This window comes from Sipha flava, unplaced genomic scaffold, assembly GCF_003268045.1.
Source record: "Sipha flava isolate LNK unplaced genomic scaffold, YSA_version1 77_pilon_pilon, whole genome shotgun sequence".
NCBI classification, from domain to species: Eukaryota; Metazoa; Arthropoda; class Insecta; order Hemiptera; family Aphididae; genus Sipha; species Sipha flava.
The window spans coordinates 1,376,430-1,397,320 of record NW_020273617.1 but is presented as its reverse complement, the minus strand read 5'-3'; the positions used below and the strand labels follow the sequence as shown (position 1 = coordinate 1,397,320).

The 20,891-nt window shown below is 25.7% G+C and overlaps 5 protein-coding genes across 6 annotated transcripts; 4 read left to right on the top strand and 1 right to left on the bottom strand.

The window, feature by feature from the left end:
- Positions 1–328: 328 nt before the first annotated feature.
- Positions 329–3,671, bottom strand: LOC112692856 (ras-related protein Rab6). Of its 2 annotated transcripts, none has more exons than XM_025567670.1 (7): positions 3,470–3,671; positions 3,306–3,364; positions 3,176–3,229; positions 1,960–2,065; positions 1,692–1,897; positions 1,565–1,631; positions 329–715 (listed from the first exon to the last, which is right to left on the bottom strand). In XM_025567670.1, exons 1-7 carry the CDS (start codon positions 3,537–3,539, stop codon positions 645–647), a joined length of 633 nt encoding a protein of 210 aa, XP_025423455.1. In that variant the 5' UTR covers positions 3,540–3,671; the 3' UTR covers positions 329–644. The 2 variants fall into 2 exon arrangements, with proteins under 2 accessions (XP_025423455.1, XP_025423456.1); XM_025567671.1 differs by lacking the exon at positions 329–715 and adding an exon at positions 1,072–1,266.
- Positions 3,672–3,923: 252 nt separating this feature from the next.
- LOC112692855 (dihydrolipoyl dehydrogenase, mitochondrial) lies at positions 3,924–6,862 on the top strand. The gene is made up of 11 exons (XM_025567669.1): positions 3,924–4,122; positions 4,210–4,368; positions 4,840–4,978; positions 5,071–5,315; positions 5,388–5,489; positions 5,576–5,800; positions 5,856–5,992; positions 6,055–6,244; positions 6,309–6,446; positions 6,515–6,604; positions 6,669–6,862. The coding sequence occupies exons 1-11, from the start codon at positions 4,081–4,083 to the stop codon at positions 6,735–6,737; spliced, it is 1,536 nt and encodes a 511-aa protein (XP_025423454.1). The 5' UTR covers positions 3,924–4,080; the 3' UTR covers positions 6,738–6,862.
- A 1,906-nt stretch (positions 6,863–8,768) lies between these two features.
- Positions 8,769–9,128, top strand: LOC112692869. The gene has a single exon (XM_025567684.1). The coding sequence runs from the start codon at positions 8,769–8,771 to the stop codon at positions 9,126–9,128; it is 360 nt and encodes a 119-aa protein (XP_025423469.1).
- Positions 9,129–10,753: 1,625 nt separating this feature from the next.
- LOC112692847 (26S proteasome regulatory subunit 10B) lies at positions 10,754–13,074 on the top strand. Its single transcript, XM_025567660.1, has 8 exons — positions 10,754–10,977; positions 11,396–11,475; positions 11,565–11,604; positions 11,668–11,903; positions 11,965–12,114; positions 12,217–12,441; positions 12,497–12,659; positions 12,859–13,074. The coding sequence occupies exons 1-8, from the start codon at positions 10,875–10,877 to the stop codon at positions 13,047–13,049; spliced, it is 1,188 nt and encodes a 395-aa protein (XP_025423445.1). The 5' UTR covers positions 10,754–10,874; the 3' UTR covers positions 13,050–13,074.
- Positions 13,075–15,786: 2,712 nt separating this feature from the next.
- On the top strand, positions 15,787–17,297 carry LOC112692848 (Golgi pH regulator). The gene has a single exon (XM_025567662.1). It carries the CDS (start codon positions 15,883–15,885, stop codon positions 17,245–17,247), a length of 1,365 nt encoding a protein of 454 aa, XP_025423447.1. The 5' UTR covers positions 15,787–15,882; the 3' UTR covers positions 17,248–17,297.
- Positions 17,298–20,891: the final 3,594 nt, after the last annotated feature.

The following is a 20,891-nucleotide window of genomic DNA, read 5'->3' as shown; positions in this document are numbered from 1 at the left end:
TAAAAATGTGAACATGAATATGAAAACTTAAACTACTAATTGATTGTGGAAACTGGTGCTATTTACAATTTTTTTCCATTAAATTATTTAATACCTTTAATTTGAATTAATAAATTTTAACTTATACCACATGGATAATGTTATTATTTTATTTTTTATAATGTTTTATAAGTTTGAATTGTGTCATCCTAACATAGGAAAACCACTATCAATACTTTCTTATTTTAATAAGTATTAAATAATTCACATAAAATGATATATTTGTATTTTTTTTTTTAATTTACAACATAAAACATTAAAAATGTGATAAATTTCTAGAAAATATACTATATCCTATTTTGGAGTTATATTTGGGGCATTAACAATAAGTAACATGTTATGAACTACAATACATAAAATAAATACATTGAAATATTAATAACTCAAAAATATAATCAAATATTACTGTACAAAATAAAAATAATTGTTCAGTGACTAGCCTATTAGAAGATAGATATTGGTGATTAAAATATTGTATTTAACAAGGGGTAATCCTCTACCCAAGAATTGCAACTTCCCTATTTATTAAGTGTCTTATATGACATAGTTAAATGTATAAAAAGCATTAAAATTATTACAAACGTATAAAAATTTAACTTAACATTTTAACACATACAGCTGCTTTCAGACTCTTGCGAGTCGCCCTGATTGGCCGCATGATTCTGTAAATCAACAGCTATAACATTTGTTAAGGATTGTTAGAAAAAAGAAATGCAATACAAAGTTCAAAATTATAAAATATATTTACAATTACATTTACCATTCTACTATTAGTTAAAAATTATAACAATGTAATAAATAAAAATAATTGTTTATAAAACAATAATAATATAGCATTCATTAAAAGCTGGGAATGTTCAGCGAGGTGGAAATATTTTCATTAGTTATTCATATATAATTTATTTAAAAAAAATTTTAATTAATAATAATAGGGTTCCTCATTTTTTAATTAGTTATTTTATTTTCGATTAATTAATTTAATTATTGGTCTTACTTCACTATTATGTACAGTTATATTAAATCATTGTCTTAGTAAATGATTCTCCTGTTACAAAAAAAAAATAGTCTTCTGTTTTTTTTTTTGTTTTTAGACTTCATTTTAGTACATGGAAAAAATTGGATGGATCGCAATTATTTAAGTTAAATTATAAATTATATATTAGCATGCACAACTCTTCTCTGGATTTGCTGCATCATTTGGTGTATCTTTAAGCACGACTTCTTGCACTGAAAACAAGCAATAGTTAAGGAAACAAACATGCCGCAAAAAAAAAAAAAAAGGAAAAGTAATACTTAGATTATGAGAACCAATTAATTATAAATATTTAAAGTAAAATAGAATAGTTACAAATTAACATTTTTTTAATTTATTTTAATAAGTCATACTTAAATTTATGACATAAAAAATATTCAGTTTCAATTTATAATTAAAGATGTTAGAAATACTTTGTACAGGAAAGCATAAAATGTAATAAAAAATAATCATGCAGTGCTTGAAAAGTAAAAATGTATTTATAAAGGATACTGTCTTCGGGTGGTCGATTTTCAGCTACATCCATTCCAGGTAATGCTGCCGCCACTCTTCTGAATAACTAAACACATAATGAAAATACATAATTGCTATGTTATAATTATAATAAGTCATAACTAACTTGTTTAACATTGTAACCAGCTTTAGCACTAGTTTCAATAAACATGACATTTAACTCTTTTGCCTTACGTTCACCATCTTCAGCTAATACTTGGCGTTTATCAGTTAAATCAGTTTTGTTACCAACTAACATTATTATTACATCACTGCCACGTTCAGTTCGAACATCATCTATCCATTTAGAAGTTTGATGAAAAGAATTAGCATCTGAAACAAAGTTATAGAATTAATATATATTATTTCATCCACACAATAGATTAATAACTAACTTGTTATATCATAAACTACAACAGCAACAGTAGAATCTCTTATATAAGAGGGAATTAGACTTCTAAATCTTTCTTGTCCTGCTGTATCCCATAATTGTAATCTCACCTGAATATACAAGATAGATTTAAAATAGATTAAAACTTAATATTTAAATTTGAAATTGTCTGAAAACTAAAATATAATTAATTAGTTTACTAGATGCATAAATAGAAAAAACAAACTAATATTGGGATAATCGAGAAACAAAAATAATATTTTAATATAAATAAAAGTAAATTAGAAAAACAAGTTTTTAAAGAAAAGTTAACATGCATATTTTAGATACTTAATAAGATAATTGATTTGATTTTAGTTAATAATGATCAATGTAAGATACAATAAAATTTAACCACTGAAATTGAAGATAAGTAAAACAACTTCTATATTTATGTAGTTTGATATAATCTTATAATTCTAATAACATAAACACATTTGCACTTATATAAAATATGATTTTGTAATAATTAGTAGCATTTTTACGGAGGGGGACTTACCATGTTTTGAAAAAAAAAAGGTTCAGTCATAAATGACTAAGTAACTTGCAAATAGGAATAAGTATAAAATTCAAGATCTAAATTTTCTGAATATTGGGATTTGAATCAAATTCTTATTCAGATTTACAGATTTGATTTTTGTGACATAAATATTTGTTATTTCTAGTAAAATAATATATTTTATTTTATTATAATTAAAATTTGATAAATCAATATTATATTTTATGAATTACAGTATACTTATCATGACTTAAACAGTTTTTATAATTTATTATGATACCAAAACAAGTTATTCAAATGTTTAGTTTATTTTATACATCTATAACTTACAGCGATACCATGATCAAATTCCTAATTAAATTATTTTTATTGCATAACCTAAATTAAATTTATGTGATTATAAAAATCAGTCATTGAACAATAAAATTGAATTGAATAATCCAGGTAATTCATGAAATCTAAGTAATTCGGATTTGCTTATCACTAATTGTTATGAAATTACAGAAAAATATAACATTAACTATATTATAGGATTGTAGAGACTATATAAAAAATCATTTTAAACACTACCCCAACAAAATATGCCACTAGTAAAAATATTTATAATAATAATTTATAAAAGTATTAATTCAAATTGCTAACACAATATAGATTAAAAATATAAATATAAAAAGACACTTACAGTTCTATCTTCAAGATACATTGTTTTAGACAAAAAATCAATACCAATGGTAGCCTGTAATAAAAAAAATTACTTATTAATAATTTTCTTAAAATTGTAAATGGGTCTAATGAAATTGATTCAAATTTACCTGGTAGGTATTATCAAAACTATCATACATAAATCTTGTAATGAGTGATGTTTTACCAACTATAAAAAAAATATAAAGTTAAAAATGTATTTATTATAATTAGTTCAATGGTTAATAACTAAATGTAAAAAAGTACAAATTAATTAAAATATTATTAGTCGTACCACTTTGTTCGCCCAAAAACACCAATTTGAACTTCCTAAGAGGATTACCAAAATCTCCTGAAGCCGACATACTTAAAAAATTAATTTAATTTCTATGAAATATATACTATCAATGGTCACCACAACATGATTATTCAAAAACAAATCGATAAATACAATCACAGAATAAAATAATATTTAAGTGTAATTGTTATATTGAATATTTATATATATATATATATATATATAAATATATATGTAAATATTTATTTATTAATTTAAAAATTAAAAATAAAAATTATAAAAAATTGAATATTCAAGAACGATTAAAGTGTAAACGCCACGTTCGAGTGTAATCACACATTCACATCGTAGCCATTTTGATTTGATTACCCATAGTTACAGCTGACTTTATATACCAAGGTAGCAGTATTTATATTATCGGTGTATATTATCAATTTATTTCGATGGTTTGAGAAGTGTGAGATTAGAAAGAATTTTTGACATCTTGAAGGGCAAAAAAAATTTACCCATAATCTCATCGTTGTTTTCGGTTTCTTTCATACCATAAAGACTGGAAGTTCCTAAAATTTTTTGCTACCAATAATACTTTTATATTGCCTTTCATCAAAATGCAATCAAATATATTAAGTAAATTGTCAACAGCTGTAAAGGTAAGTAATGATCTATATATCATATTTATAATTTATATTTATTGATAGATACATTAAACATATACCAAATTTAAAATTAAAATATAGCCAACAATATTAAGAAAATCCAATCATGCTGATTGTGGTTTTTTATTCTCAATTGTGAACCGCCGTTATGCAAGTGGGGACTCTGTGGATTTAGTTGTTATTGGTTCTGGACCAGGTGGTTATGTAGCTGCCATTAAAGCTGCTCAGCTGGGATTAAATGTAAGTATTAATGATGGGAAATGAAAATTTTAATTCAAGCTCCTCGTCTATAAAAAAAAACTATCAGACCTTTCTTCAACATTATTATAATAATTATATGATACTGTCGTCTTTATTAAATAAAAATTTGATGTATTGCTGTAGTATATTAATATTTAATATAATAAGATAATATTTCATGGTTAGTAGTTGTTATGTTGGGTTTCTATAACTTATAAAGTACAATTGTATTGAAAGATAGTTTTGGAACATCATTTGGGGAATAATTAAAAATGTGGTATCTTGGTATTTTTTAAATGTCATGAAAATGATTGGATATAGTTATCCATAGCATATGTATAAGCTCCAGAAATGTACAAATGTTCCTTTCTCTGAGCGGCACTTCCAATTAAAATATACTGGTACCATACCTATTTAAAAGTTTTTTTTCAAAATTAAATAATTTGTTAATTTAAAAAATATTATGTATAGACTGTCTGTGTTGAAAAAAATGCTACACTTGGTGGCACTTGTCTAAATGTTGGATGCATTCCTTCTAAAGCTCTTCTGAATAATTCTCATTATTATCATATGGCTCATTCTGGTGAACTGAATTCTCGAGGCGTTGAAGGTAATTTCAATTTTATTAATTTTATTTATATTTTATGTTTTTGATTTTTAATTAAAATTTTTATATTGAATATTATTTCTTTAATATTTTAGTTGAAAATGTCAAGCTTAACCTAGAAGCATTAATGAAAACCAAAACGAATGCAGTTAGTGCTCTAACTGGTGGAATTGCTCACTTATTTAAATCAAATAAAGTAACATTGGCCAATGGTCATGGCAAAATTAAAGATCCTAATACAGTATCTGTATTGAAAGAAGATGGTTCATCAGAAGATATTAAGACAAAAAATATACTTATAGCTACAGGTTCTGAAGTAACCCCTTTTCCAGGAATTGATGTTGGTTAAAATTAATTTCATATTAAAGAAAAAATAATTTTATTTAACTTACATATTTTTTGTCATTTTTAGATTGATGAAGAAACTGTGGTTTCTTCTACAGGTGCATTAAAACTTTCAAAGGTCCCTGAAAAAATGATTGTTATTGGTGCTGGTGTAATAGGTCTTGAACTAGTGAGTTATATTTATATTTTATGTGTATAAATATATTTATTTATCAAGTTTTTAATTATTTAAATTATTATTTTGTTGTATTTTAGGGATCTGTTTGGAGTCGCTTGGGATCCAAAGTCACTGCTGTTGAATTTATGCCTTCAATTGGTGGTCTTGGTATTGATGGTGAAGTATCTAAACAATTTCAGAGAATATTAACTAAGCAAGGTTTAAGTTTTAAATTAGGAACTAAAGTAATTAGTGCAAACAAATCAGGAGGCCAAATTTTTGTTGATGTTGAAAATGCAAAAGATTCATCTAAAAAAGAAACAGTAAGTTATTATTAAAGAAATTAATAAAATATTTTAATTGGATTCTAATATTTAGTTAGAATGTGACGTTTTACTTGTCAGTGTTGGTCGCCGACCTTATACCCAAAATTTAGGGTTGGAAGAAAATAGCATTGAAAGAGATGCTAAAGGAAGAATACCTGTAAATTCCAGATTCCAAACTGTTATACCTAAGTAAAATAATTTATAATTTCATATTCATAACTTAAAATTAATCAATTTAAATCTGTTTATAGTATTTTTGCAATTGGAGATTGTATTCATGGTCCAATGTTAGCACATAAAGCAGAAGATGAAGGAATAGTTTGTGTTGAAGGTATAACAGGTGCACCAGTTCATATTGATTACAATTGCGTGCCATCAGTTATATACACACATCCAGAAGTAGCATGGGTTGGAAAAACTGAAGAAGATTTAAAAAATGAAGTGATTTTACCCCTAAATTATCAATATATTATGTTTTTATATTTAACTATGATTTTATTTTTAGGGTGTTGATTACAAAATAGGAAAATTCCCATTTGCAGCAAACAGTAGAGCTAAAACTAACAATGATACTGATGGATTCATTAAAGTTCTTGGTGACAAAGTTACTGACAAATTATTAGGATGTCACTTAATTGGACCAGTAATATTTTATATAAATATAAGAATTTTCTTATACATTTTCTAATAATGAATTTTATAAATGTACAGGGTGTTGGAGAAATAGTTAATGAAGCTGTTTTAGCAATGGAATATGGAGCATCTTGTGAAGATATTGCTAGAGTGTGTCATGCACATCCGGTAATTTTTACTTAATAATTTATGAAATATAACTATGATTTATAAACTGTGATTTCTTTTTCAGACCTGTTCAGAAGCATTGAGAGAAGCAAATTTAGCCGCATATTTTGGCAAAGCCATTAATTTTGGTTGAAAATGTTGTTATTTTTTAATTTTAATGCCATTAAACAATTTGGTACATACTACATGTAAAACAAAGATTGTTATTATAAAATGATTAGACATTCATTTTAGATAAACATCACACTTTTAAATTAATTTTCACTTTTACTTGTTACATAAACTTTTGCTGTACACAACATTCAATTTCATAGAAATTGCTGTCAGTTTTTAGAAATCAATGTTAAATTTATGAAATGAATAAATCTTTTGCTGAAACTATAAAAATATTAATTAAAAATTATATTGTGAAAACGACTAGTTAAAATTACCTATACTTTTTTTTTTTAGTTATTTGTTATATACTATGGATATACTTGTTAGATATCAAAAAAGTAAAAATCATCCATAAAATATTATTTTAATTATCAATTGGATCACTATTTTGATTACAATGTTTTGTTAATTTAACTGACAATTTTTAGAAACTAAGAATTTTATCCACAGATAAAACCAATACTATGTAATTAAATGTTAAATATTTTTATTTTTTTTTTATGTTATTTCTTTTTGATTAAAAATTAAGGCAAATTTGAGTTGTAGGTATATCTTCTTTTTATAATATAATATGACAGTTATCTTTTTTTCATAATAACTGTCAAATTATACCAATTATGTAATAGTTACATTTCTTAGGAAAAGTTTATTATTTACTTAATATTTACAGTGCTGGAATTGAGAGGGGGGATGCAGGGTGATGGAGTACCCCAACTAATTTTAATTACATTTTAGCATCCCCCTACTAATAAGTTATAATTATAGCGCTGAATAAGTCTTGGGGACATTTTTTTTTTTTAAGTAATCAGAGTCCCCCTTCAGTAATTTGACCAAGCCAAACACTGCATATTTTAAACTAATAAACAAATAACATTTTCATTAAATGTAACATTCATCCATCTCAAAATATCAAAACTTGAATGATAAATGTACACTTTTGAAATGTATTTATTTAGTTATTGTATATAGTTAATAAAATTAATAATTAAGATATCAGACTGTATATTAAAAAATAAATTGAATGATGATTTATTTTATAAAATAAGTAATGAGAAAATGTAATAATGAAGTAAGTAATCAAGTCTATGTTCTTAGTAATTATACAGCTCTTTATAAATAGACTAAACACAGAGATTAAGTATGTACAGCTATGGTAAATACAAAATTATAAGGCTCGAGCACAGGAATTGTCTAAGGAGAATGTTCAAAATTGTTATGTTAGATAAGAAGTCAATAGAAGATATATGTTGGAATATCCATGATTAATAAATGTCTGTGAATGTATGTTATATCGATGGCTGCATTTACAAAGATAATTTTCTATAAGTGGACACTGTGAGATAATTTAATAGAAAAAGGCATCAAATCAAGAAAATAGCCACTGTTAAAACAAAGATGAATAAATGTATGAATTTTCAAGTCAGCTTTACTTTTATAGAATGTGGACTAGGTATAGTCTTAGTAAAAATGTATGTATAAAGATCCTCAATGGAAGGGTTAAAACTCCCCCTCCTTCAAATACATACAGGACTAATAATAATAGATTCAGGAAGTAAAAAAACCACAGATCCGACCAAACATTTTTTAGGTGCATAAATTAAATAATTATAACTTCATAATTAAATGTATAGCTTTGAACTATATAATTTAGTATTATTTTGTACAGAAGAGTATAAAGTTGAAACTGTTTTTGAATATCAAAAATTACTTCAACATTGTCTTAACTATTTTGTAATTTATCCAAACATTTAATAATTATTTTATTTTAACATAGCTTAATTTATATTTATAAATAAATAAAATTCAATTATTTTGTTAAATTATATGTACATTTTTTTATATTTAATAATAATTTATAATAAAACTAAAGGCGAAGTAGAGAACTTTAAATATTTAGGATCATTTGTATAAAATAACGGGGACATTGGTATGGATGTAAAACAGGATTAAAAGCAGTTGGATGAAATGGAGAGAAACGTTGGGCGTTTAGTGTGATAACAGAATTCCAATGAGTCTGAAAGTTAAATTTTACAGGAGTGTAGTGAGACCAACTATGCTTTATGGTTCGGCGATTGACAGGAGAATAGAACAGAGTACGAGTGTTGCGGAAATGAGAATGCTTAGATGGATGAGTGGGGAAACAAGAGAAGATAGAATGAGGAGAGATTGTATTGGTGTACTGTTGATCGTGGACAAGATGAGAGAAAATAGACTGAGAAGGTTAGGGTGTGTGATGAGGCAAGAGGAAACAAAATCAATAAGAGTGGTTATGAAAATCAACGTTAAAGGGAAAAAATGGTTGAAAATGATAATAAAGCATGTTGGTGTGCATAGGGGATGTAGAAAATTGAGACATGTGGAATTTTAGGACAAGGGTAGTCGACCTCAAATAATTGGGAGATAGACGAAGGAGAAGCATATTATGATTATTATATTTTTTTTATATAATATGTAATTATTACATAAATTTATTATATTGGGTATACAGAAACAAAAAATTAGAAGTACTGTCCAGTATTAGGGGATCAAAATATTAAATTATTTGAGATTCAATTTATAGAAATTACAACAATCAGTTTGCCCCATAAAAATATAAATACTGTCAATAATATAATCATCTATTACAAAATTGGTTTTTAGTCCTAAATTAGAGGTGGATCGGTCGCGACTGACCGAATCAAAATGAACGAATCATTCAAGTGACCGAGTCGCGACCGAATGATGTACCAAAAAATGCAGTCTTTCGGTAAAATCGATCTTTAAGTCAAACGACTCGTTTGACGGTTTTTAATGAAACTTTTCTTTCAGACGGAATTATTTTATGACAATATACCGTTTACTTAAAGATACTTGGAGACTAAATATACCTAATAAATGCATTTTACAAAATATCAAGGGGGCAGTTGTCCCCTCCAGTTTATGCATATGATATATATAATATCAACTATTTAACACAATTTGTTTATACAGTCATACAACACTTTTTACTTATACTTTTATGATTTACTAGGTAAGAAATACTTAAAAATAAAACAACCAAATTTGAATTATAAAATTATTGAAAATATATAATATATGAACACAATATTGTAAATTCTGTATAATTCAAAATTATATATAATTTATAATTTTCTTGTACCAATTACAAAAATACAAAATGTTGAATTATTTTGTTTTATTTTTTGGTAATAGATAGTACAACCCACGCATAATAAGTATAAAATATGATAATAATAATAATTCTACTATATCATTGAGTCTTTAGTCTATTCTCGGGGAAAACAATAATTATCTAATAATAGACAGTATCGATTATTGAAATCACTATAGTTGACTATAGTGTTGTACTGATTTACATGTTAATAATAATTACATCTCGTGATTAAAAGATAATAATATTATAATATAATCTGTGGTGAATGGTGATATCTACTTTGACGATACCAACTAAGGTTTTGTAAGGTATTAAAGAAAACACAAGTCTATAATAGTAATCATAGGCAGTATATTAGTATAATATTAAATATATACAATAATAATAAATAATCCAAGACCGTGATAATTATCATGACCTATAATAACAACCACGGCGTTTTACTACAAACAATACAATTTACAATATTATCATAATAATAATCTCTGTCACTGATTAACTGATTCATATTTCATAAGAAAATTGATTCACCTAATGATAAGAACGATATTTGATGCAAGACCGAAATGACTGATATGACCGAATCACTAGACTAATCCGATTCAAATGATTCGAATCATTCAAACGACCGAAAATTCCCATCTCTAGTCCTAATGATTTATTAATTTGTCATAGTCGGAGATAAGAGTAGTAACAGTTTTTATCACAATCTAAGAAGATATCTTCTAAGACCGTGGATTTATCAACAAATTATAGAATTCCAAAGACTATACAAAACCATGCACCAATAAAAATGCATAACCATTTGCGTTGTTTTTATGCTTGTCATGATGATATGCCGAACTGGGTTTAATATACAACTCTTCTTAACTTAGAATTATTATCCCCTCAGTCTTCCGTATTTTTAAACTATTCTAAAAATTTTGTGTTTCTATTGTTGTTTGAGTTAATCACTTCAACATGTCATCAGGAATTCCAGTTGATCCAGTGAGGGAGAAAATTCTTCAGGAAAATCGTAAGAAACTAATGGAACATAAAGAAATTTCTAGCCGATTAAAAGGAAGTAAGTGCTGTTTTTACTTTTGTAATTTATTTAATATTTTGTTAATTTATTTAATTTTAATTTAATGAATATAAACTTTTTTTACCCGTGCCTTCTTTCTCTTGGGGTCACTAGCATACATTAGCTTCATGTTGCTTTCAAATCCTAATTCCATCGAACAATCTTTTCCATATCGTCCCTTTGACCTAAATTTTCGTAATATACCTTACTACTCCTATCTTATTAGTCTTCATAACATGTTTAAACCTAAGTAATTTGAATTTTAAAGTTGTTTGGTAAAATGTTTAATACCTACCTACTATAAAATAATAGTATTTAACTACTTACTACTGAAGTTAAATGTATAAACAAATACTACAAAACTTATAGTGTTAGATATTTAGAATTATATTTATAGTTTCCTATTCTGTTATTACAGTGCGCGAACAAGCCAAAGAACTAACAAAACAGTATGATAAATCTGAAAATGACTTAAAAGCACTCCAAAGTGTTGGTCAAGTAAGTCACTAAATAAATTATAAATAATTAATTATTCATATTAATTTATATAGATTTAAAGTGCAATTGTTTTAAATTATTATTTTTAGATTGTTGGAGAAGTATTAAAGCAATTAACTGAAGATAAATGTAAGTCATAACATTCCATAATTTAAGTTTTCGATAACCTTAATAAATATGTTATTTTATTAGTTATTGTTAAGGCAACAAATGGCCCACGTTATGTGGTTGGATGTCGGCGTCAACTTGATAAAGCAAAATTAAAAGCTGGTACTCGAGTAGCTTTAGATATGACTACTTTGACAGTTATGCGTTATTTACCCCGTGAGGTTGATCCATTGGTCTATAAAATGTCCCATGAAGATCCAGGTGAAGTTACGTATTCAGCTATTGGTGGATTATCTGAACAGATCCGTGAACTTAGAGAAGTATATTTATTTACATATTCATGTTTTATTTGTATTTCAATTTATTGATATTAATTTTCAGGTTATCGAATTACCATTATTAAATCCAGAATTATTTCAACGTGTTGGAATAACTCCTCCTAAAGGTTGTTTGCTATATGGTCCTCCTGGTACTGGAAAAACATTATTAGCCAGAGCTGTAGCAAGCCAACTGGATGCAAATTTCTTAAAAGTTAGTTATTGAACACTATTAAAAATATTTAACTGTTTAGTATGTAAAAATATTAATGTAATCATTAATTATATATTAAAAATAAAATAAATTTATAATTAGGTTGTATCAAGTGCCATTGTTGATAAATACATTGGTGAGAGTGCTCGCCTTATTCGAGAAATGTTTAATTATGCTAGAGATCATCAGCCATGTATTATATTTATGGATGAAATAGATGCTATTGGTGGTCGTCGTTTCTCTGAAGGAACATCTGCTGATCGTGAAATTCAAAGAACTTTAATGGAACTTTTAAATCAAATGGATGGTTTTGATTCACTAGGCCAAGTATTTTATTATTTATTTTTATATTTCAAATACTTTATTGATAGATTCTAATTAGGTTAAAATGATAATGGCTACCAATCGACCAGATACATTAGATCCAGCTTTACTAAGACCTGGACGTTTGGATCGTAAAATTGAAATTCCACTACCCAATGAACAAGCAAGATTAGATATTTTAAAAATTCATGCAGCTCCTATTACTAAACAAGGGGACATAGGTATGAAATAAATTATACATTTTAGATTTTAAATAAACTATTTCAAATGGTAAAAGCAGATTAAATTAGGTTGTGTCCAAAGGGATATTTAATATTTTCATAACATTTTAGATCAGTATCTAATATTTTTTTATTTTTTTGTTATGCTCAAAGTCTTAATAAATATATATTAATCAGTTTTGTTATTTATTTTGTTTAGATTATGAAGCGATTGTTAAATTGTCTGACAATTTTAATGGAGCAGATTTGCGTAATGTGTGCACAGAAGCGGGTTTATTTGCCATACGTGCTGAAAAAGATTATGTGACTCATGAAGATTTTATGAAAGCTGTTAGAAAAGTATCAGACAATAAAAATTTGGAATCTAAATTGGATTATAAACCATTATAATAATATATCATGTATCTAAAACCAATTTTATCAATGTATTTCATGATAGTAAGATAACAATTTTCATTAATGAATATGAGCATCATCTGTTAACTTTTTATTTTAAATTCATTATTTTATATTTTATAATTATAATATTGTAAAAATTAAATTTGTCAGTATCTGCTAAAAAAATAATAATAATATAGCGTATATTTAATTGAGTTATTTTTTGAAAACAAAAACTACAAGTTTCCTAGTTTTAAAGATATATACATTTAAGTGATAATATCTTACATATTTTTATTTTAAAGAATATATATCGTCAGATTAAATTAATATAGGTGTACCTTTTATATTAAATAATAATGCTAAAAATATACCGTTTACATTATTATTTACATCTGTTAAAAAAAAAATAAAAAAAATAACTATTAAAACAATAATCCATATAATAATAATTGATTGTCTATAAATAATAGATAAAATAAATTTTCTTCGTATAATAGTTTATCATGATAAAATTAAAATTATTATTTCTATAGATTAGAAAACGATATTAAACGACTATCGGTTTAAAAGTTAAGACATTTCTCAATGTTATTTTTGATTTTTGATATCGACAACTATTAAGTAATTGTGCAAAATATTGTTAGGATATTGTTTATTTTCTATGGAGGGCTGAAGCTATGATTTTCCACATCAGTTTTTTGGGACAGTAGTAGATTTTTATATTTAAGTACTTTATATGGTTAGTAAGAGGTTCTATGGTTACAGTTATTTTTTTCGTGATAAATATTTCGTCTAGAAACAATATAATCTGTGATTGGGTTCAAACTCACACTTCCTTAAATAGTTAGATTTATTGTAATAAATATTTTTAAACATCTATGACTGTTTTGTAAAAATATTTATCTATTTCAATACAAACAATTGAATTAATTAGGGAAAGTCTTTCTTTTCCATTACATAAATACGATACATTTTTATAGTAAAATGAATCACTCAAAGGTCACTGGACAGATTCCCTACTCAAAGTAATCTAAGTAATTTTTTTTTTTTTATTGTTAGAAAAGCTATTTGCTTATTGTATGTTTTATTTTCTACACATTCTAAATGCAATATTTTTAATTGAAAAAAGTAATAATTAGTTGAAAACATATTTTCTATAGAGATATTGATTTTCCCAGATAAGATTTAAACTAAATATTGGAAATAAAAATAGTATAATAATTTTTCTAACAACATCTGACAAATACAAGAAAATTACACTCCTAAATCAAACACATTTTAAACCTTAGTTTATTGAGAAAGATCCAAACATTTAAATTTAAAATTGATACATCATCGTCTAATATGGAAATCACATTTAATAATATTTTAGAGTTAAAGCCTAATTATATAAATAGGCATGTATTTAAAATGTTAATCTGCAAGTAGAACTGAAAACACGAGTAATCCACATTGAAAAATGTATTAAACATATTAAAATTTCAACCATTTTTAGATCGGCAGAATAGCATGTATAAAGTAAAATTATAATCATTAATTATTTTATGATTAAAATAAGGGAATTAAAATATTTATCTATCTCTGTGGTCGTGTATAAGATAATAAAATCGGCATATCAAACTATTGTTTATCATTCATAATTGTGATAACGAATAACGTAAACACTTAAAGCCAACTGAGCGATTCAATTTCTAAAAGTTAATTTCACTTCTAATCTTGGTTAAGAATGAATTTTTATAATTTCCGAAAACTATTAAATATAATTTTTATATATTAGTAATTTTAATAAGTATTCCTTACATAAAATATGAAACCAATGACATGAATTATATATTTTTCACTACAAATTAAATGGATTGATATTTAGGTGAGGCATGTACAGTAAATATAATAGGAAAAAAACTAATATTGATAATTATGTTACTAAAATATTATATATTCTAAGGTTTTTAATTTTTATATTTAGAAACAATATAATAACTATTAAATAGTTTGTATTGATGGTTTAACTATATGCCATTGATATAAGTCTAAAAAATTCTATATCTATTAAATTTATAAGCATATTATATTTTTAATAATTTTATTATAATTTAAGTAAAACTTTAAACCAAACCAGTATAGTTAATAAATATGTATTATGTTTTGACTATGGAATGTATTGGTTATAATATATTGATACCCAATGATATAGGTACTAAGTATTTTAATACAAATTACAATTAAATTTACTCGGTGGTAATTTAAATTTTCTTGTAATACTGAATTCTGGTTATATTTTACACATAAAAATAGTTAAGTTTTTTGTTGTTAAAAGTATTATACTATTAATAACTAGGCCTGTTTGTACAAATGTTCATTATCTAGTTTTTAAAGTTTGAAAAAATTAATGTTAATTTTTTTTAAATAATTTGTAGGTAAATATTTTATTTAAACATCTGGATCATGATTGGAAATGATTAACTTTTATATTTTTATATAACATTTTAAATTAAATTTATCACATTCAAACAATATTTGGTAATAATAATAAATATTACCTAAATATTTTATGATGCATAAATAGCAACTTAGTATTAAATTTAAATAATTTAAGAAAAATAACTATTGATTCAGACATTTATGTAAAATTAATTTCTTTACTCTTTTATTGGAGTATTTTATTAATGTTACAAAATATGTATATATGTATAATTATATTTTTATTTTTATTTTTTAGTTACCTGATTGCTGTTAAAATGTATTTTAATTCTCACCAATATGGGGCTGATGAAGAAAATAATATGAACATTGCCAAATTACAACATAAATAATTTGTACTAAACTCACACATACTCTTATTATGGAGTTCAGTTCACATTTTGTGTTTGATATCTCAGTAATTTTATTATCACAAACAATTTTCTTTATGTGTGGCTGGGTTTATTTTGTCAAGAAACTATTTAAAGACTATGAAGTGCATCACAAAACAATTCAACTAATATTTTCAGTCACTTTTTGTTTGTCATGTACTATGTTTGAACTGATCATATTTGAAATTGTTGGTATATTGGTTCCCTACTCGCGCTATATATTTTGGAATATAATTCTATATAAAATGTTGTTTATGGTTGTTGTACTCATACCATTTTACTTATGTTATTTTACTTTGAGTAATATGTATCCATTTTTTCAAAAGAGAGTTGGAATTTTAGCATTAATTATTTGGATATTTTATCTGTTCTTGTTCTGGAAAATTGGTGATCCGTTTCCTATGTTACCACAAGAAAAAAAAGGTCATTTATTTATAGAAAATTGTATCAGCAGAATTGGTGTGATTGGTGTTACAGTTATGGCATTATTATCTGGTTTTGGTGCTGTAAACTACCCTTATACTTCAATGGCATATTTTATTAAAGCAGTGACTGGGGATGATGTAATAAATGTGGAAAAACAACTACTTCAGACAATGGACGTTATTGTTGCTAAGAAAAAAAAGGTCTTATTGGCAGAAACTAATGCTGGAGTTAGTACATTTGGGTTTATGGATATGCTAAAAAGAGTTAAATCAAATGTATCTAGTGATTTAAGAGGAATCAAAAGTGATATTAAAGCCTTGGAAGAACTCAGCAGACATTTATTTTTAGAAACACATGATTTACACAATACATTAGAACGTACTGCTTGGGCCAAAACATGGAAAGGGAAATACTTTAATTTTCTTGGTTATTTTTTCTCGTTATATTGTGTTTGGAAAATTATTATGTCCACATTGAATATAATGTTACAGAGAGTAGGGAAAAAAGATCCAGTTACCAGAGGAATGGAAATTTTGGTTGAATGGGTAGGCATTGATGTTGATGTATCATTTTGGTCTCAACATGTGTCTTTTTTGTTGGTTGGATGTATTGCCTTCACATCAATAAGAGGTCTCTTGTTAACATTAACAAAATTCTTTTATGCACTTTCCAGTAGCAAATCATCAAATATTATTGTTTTAATATTTGCTCAACTTATGGGCATGTATTTTGTATCATCAGTACTATTAATGCGTATGAACATGCCAGCAGAGTATAGAGCTATAATTACAGAAGTGCTTGGAGATTTACAGTTTAGTTTTTACCATCGTTGGTTTGATGTTATATTCTTAGTAAGTGCTGTGTCATCATTAACTTTTTTAACATTTGCCCATAAACAGAGTAAAGTGGACTTGCCCCCTATGATTTAATAATTAACTATCATTTTTTAATGAGGATTTACTGTATTTTATTATATACATTTATAATTGTATTGTTAATAATTAATAAATGTTAATTATTTAAAAAAAAAAAATCAATTTAATTATTTGAAAAAATTACTAATAAGTGATGTTATACTTAAGATTATTTTATTTATTTTGTATTAATATGTACGATTTATATTATACATAATTTCTTCATAATGTATTTCTATAAATATATTCTAAATGATCTCATTAAATATTTTGAAATGATGTACTTGAGTATAAAATACTTAAGAACATTGAGTGTTACCTCTAATCTTGTATTTATATTTTTATATAATTTAGTTAGTACCTACATTCAAAATGTTATGAACTATTCAAAAAATATAAATTCAATTAATGTAATATGTTATTAATTATTGAATGACAAGGCCGTATCTAGAAATTTTTTTCGAGAGGGATCCAAAACATGTATATTGTAATTTTATTGAATTTATATTTTAACTTTTGACATTTGGTTAATAATAAGACAGAAAAAGATTTAATGTTCTTTTATTAAAATTAATATCATATTTTCATATGGTATTATAATATAAAATTAAAAGCAGTCAATGATTAATTGGAGCTTAAGTCATTTTTGACTGAAAATATTTATGTTGGTATTAAAAATAAATAAATATTTTAAACGTTTGTAACATATTGAAGAAATTTCGAGGGTGGGTCTAGACACCCTGGACCTCCCCTAGATACGGCCTTGTTGAATGACATAATTCATCTATATATCATTAAGGTACCTTTTAAATTGGAAACTTCTATCTAAAATAAGAAACCTGAGTTCGACGAAAAATCATTATTTTTACAGAAAACATAATTATATTTACATTGCCTTCTGTAATGCTGTGAAAAACAAAGTTCTTAAAAAGATATTTTAGGGACTCATTAAGTCTAACTAAATTGTTTAAATAGCCAGTATAGATAATATCAGTGGCACACGTTGGAAGGTTCAAGGCATAGATAAAATGGTTCAAGGGCGGCAGCTGGTTTTTTGGTTGTTGTGTTAGGCCCTCTCATACGACGGTACTCGAAAAAACGGTAAACACCTGAATACTGGGTAACTGAACATGTTTGATTAATTGGGATGTTATTCAGACGACACCACTGTTGTAATCGTCGCGATTGATCAACTTAAACGACTAGACATGTCAGTCTTCTCGCTACATACTTTGGTTGAACGAATATCTAGGTAATTTTTATTTTATATTATTTCGTGTATAATACAATAATATAATATGGAACAATAGTTATACAGACGTTTTAAAAATTATTCCAGAATACATAGCACATTTTTTAAACGATTATCTTAAACTACTGTGGCCTGAAGGGAACAATGATGATAAAATTGTATTGATTCTATCTGCTCCTTAAATGACGGAAACTGCACAAAATTTAAAATAATTTTATTTGAATTTTGTTCATGTAATTTGAGTCGCTCATGGTATTCACCGAATTGCTGAAAAAATTATAGATACTTTTCATGGCATTAATGATTTAATTAATAACGGAAAAAAGGTTTTCTCGAAGGCTTCGTTTTAGAATTCAGTTTTATAAAGACATTTTGTCAAATACATCTTTACCATTACAGCCAATAATTATCCGTTGGGGTATCTATTGGATGTGGCAGCGCGAAATATTTGACTTCACGAGTCCTGTTAGGATTTTGACCTAGAAATTTTGAAAACAAGCGCAAATCTTCTATTATTAATTTGTATTTTCTTTTGCAACTTTGGGTATAATTACATTTATCAAAAATTCAAAATCAGCACTTGATATTCTTGTATAATAATTAAACAAATCACTTGCGTGTAAATCCAAAATGAAACGCTCACCACTATAAGTTTTTCGGCGTTGTGGTAGTTTAGGGTTGCCATACGTCCCGGAAAACCGGGATTGTTACCGGTTTTGGACTTCGCGTCCTGGTGTCCCGAAAAATGTTTTTGGCACGTCCATATGTCCCGGCTTGGACATTTAGAGGAAATGTAGTATTGTTTAATTTTTAATTTCGACCATTTTATCTCAAAGTACATTTTTAATCATAATCGATTAACAATGTATAATAAAAACATAATTTGTAATTTACATATATAAATATATAATATATTTTATTTTACAAAAATTTTTTTAAAAATTATATTGCCGACCATTAATGGTCCTCTTCAGTGGCATATATGTACATAACTTTTATTTAGGGGGATAATTTGCAAACAAATCATTATTATTTTTTACAAGTTTCTAACGTCCTCACGCTAAAAATATTATTTTATAACATTTAAAAAAAAGCCTAAGGAGATCTGACCACATCCCTCCCTGTATACGCCACTGATCCTCTCAATATATTAATAGATATAAAAAGTAAATTACTCGAATATACTATACGATTATACAACCGAAATCACTTTAAAATTATATAGTTATTTAGTCATGATTATTATCTTAGTCCATCATTGTCGTCAACGATAACTGTTTTCTGGGAAAAAATATTACTTTGTAGTTTGCTATAGAAAATAGAAATAAACGAAAAAAAAATCCAAATACACCATTCAAAGGTAAACATCCCTAGGGGGAACTCCTTTTTAGCGTTCCTCGCTTAATTAAATAAAGGAGGACGCTGAAATCTATGGAAAAATGAAAGCGGACTTCGTCTTTAATTTATGAATGGGTTATTTTCTAGTGTGATTGACTCAGGAATTCTCCTAACACTTATTCACTTTAAAGTTTTTCCTCACCAAACTCGTCCAAACGTTCCACTTTATATTCCTTTATCTTCTACTAATTATATGTCCAGTTAATCCATTCGTATATTGATACATGCAGCCAATTTGAACCCCTCATCTTTATAATTTATTCAAGCGATCACAAGTTTTTGAGTTCGGCAAATTTTAATTAAATTTCGATTATAATATTTAAAAAAAAATATTTTTAATCCAAACATTAATTAAATTATATATATTTAAATATTATAATGAATTGTGAATTCAAAGATAATGAAAATATTACATGCATTAATACGGAAAATATGACAATATTATAACCTAATTAGTAATTATAACGAAGTTATTACTGCTATGTTGATTGAATGACCACGGCCACTGAAATATCTCAAGAATTGATAATTTACAAAAGCATAACTACTTGGATTCTTTATAGTTTGTATAACGAATGTTTAGTTCTTAACCACCCGCGGTTCACACAAAAAGCTTATAATCAGCTTATTATAGATGGTAAGTAAAAAATTGCTTTAAAAGCCAATTGTGTAAATCTATCTCTGTATACAAGCTTGAAACATTTTAAAGTTTATGCCAATTCAATTTAAAATTGTGAATTTTTGTATCAAATAATTAAGTTAATAAATACTATTTTTATATTATAACATATTTTTACTTTATTATATTATAGTATATAATTAATAAAATCTAAAATTGTTTTCTTGAATTTCGTACTCTAAATTGTAATATACATAGTACAGTACGTTGGTTTTTGTTAATTAATCTTCAAACGTAATATAAAAACATGTGGTTAACATAAATCGTTGGTTTTTTAAATGTTCAGAATAAGTAGAACATGTATAGGTACTTCATAAATAAGTGTGCAAT

Excerpts from the sequence above, each read along its gene's own strand:
- LOC112692856 (XM_025567670.1), bottom strand. The coding sequence starts at position 3,539 with ATGTCGGCTTCAGGAGATTTTGGTAATCCTCTTAGGAAGTTCAAATTG. Across the intron at positions 2,066-3,175 it reads TGTATCTTGAAGATAGAACT|GTGAGATTACAATTATGGGA; the intron begins GTAAGTGTCTTT and ends TTGTATATTCAG. Across the intron at positions 716-1,564 it reads AAATCGACCACCCGAAGACA|CTGTTGATTTACAGAATCAT; the intron begins GTATCCTTTATA and ends CAAATGTTATAG.
- LOC112692855 (XM_025567669.1), top strand. The coding sequence starts at position 4,081 with ATGCAATCAAATATATTAAGTAAATTGTCAACAGCTGTAAAG. Across the intron at positions 6,447-6,514 it reads GATGTCACTTAATTGGACCA|GGTGTTGGAGAAATAGTTAA; the intron begins GTAATATTTTAT and ends ATAAATGTACAG. Across the intron at positions 6,605-6,668 it reads GAGTGTGTCATGCACATCCG|ACCTGTTCAGAAGCATTGAG; the intron begins GTAATTTTTACT and ends TTTCTTTTTCAG.
- LOC112692869 (XM_025567684.1), top strand. The coding sequence starts at position 8,769 with ATGAGTCTGAAAGTTAAATTTTACAGGAGTGTAGTGAGACCAACTATG.
- LOC112692847 (XM_025567660.1), top strand. The coding sequence starts at position 10,875 with ATGTCATCAGGAATTCCAGTTGATCCAGTGAGGGAGAAAATTCTTCAG. Across the intron at positions 12,115-12,216 it reads TGGATGCAAATTTCTTAAAA|GTTGTATCAAGTGCCATTGT; the intron begins GTTAGTTATTGA and ends ATTTATAATTAG. Across the intron at positions 12,660-12,858 it reads TACTAAACAAGGGGACATAG|ATTATGAAGCGATTGTTAAA; the intron begins GTATGAAATAAA and ends TATTTTGTTTAG.
- LOC112692848 (XM_025567662.1), top strand. The coding sequence starts at position 15,883 with ATGGAGTTCAGTTCACATTTTGTGTTTGATATCTCAGTAATTTTATTA.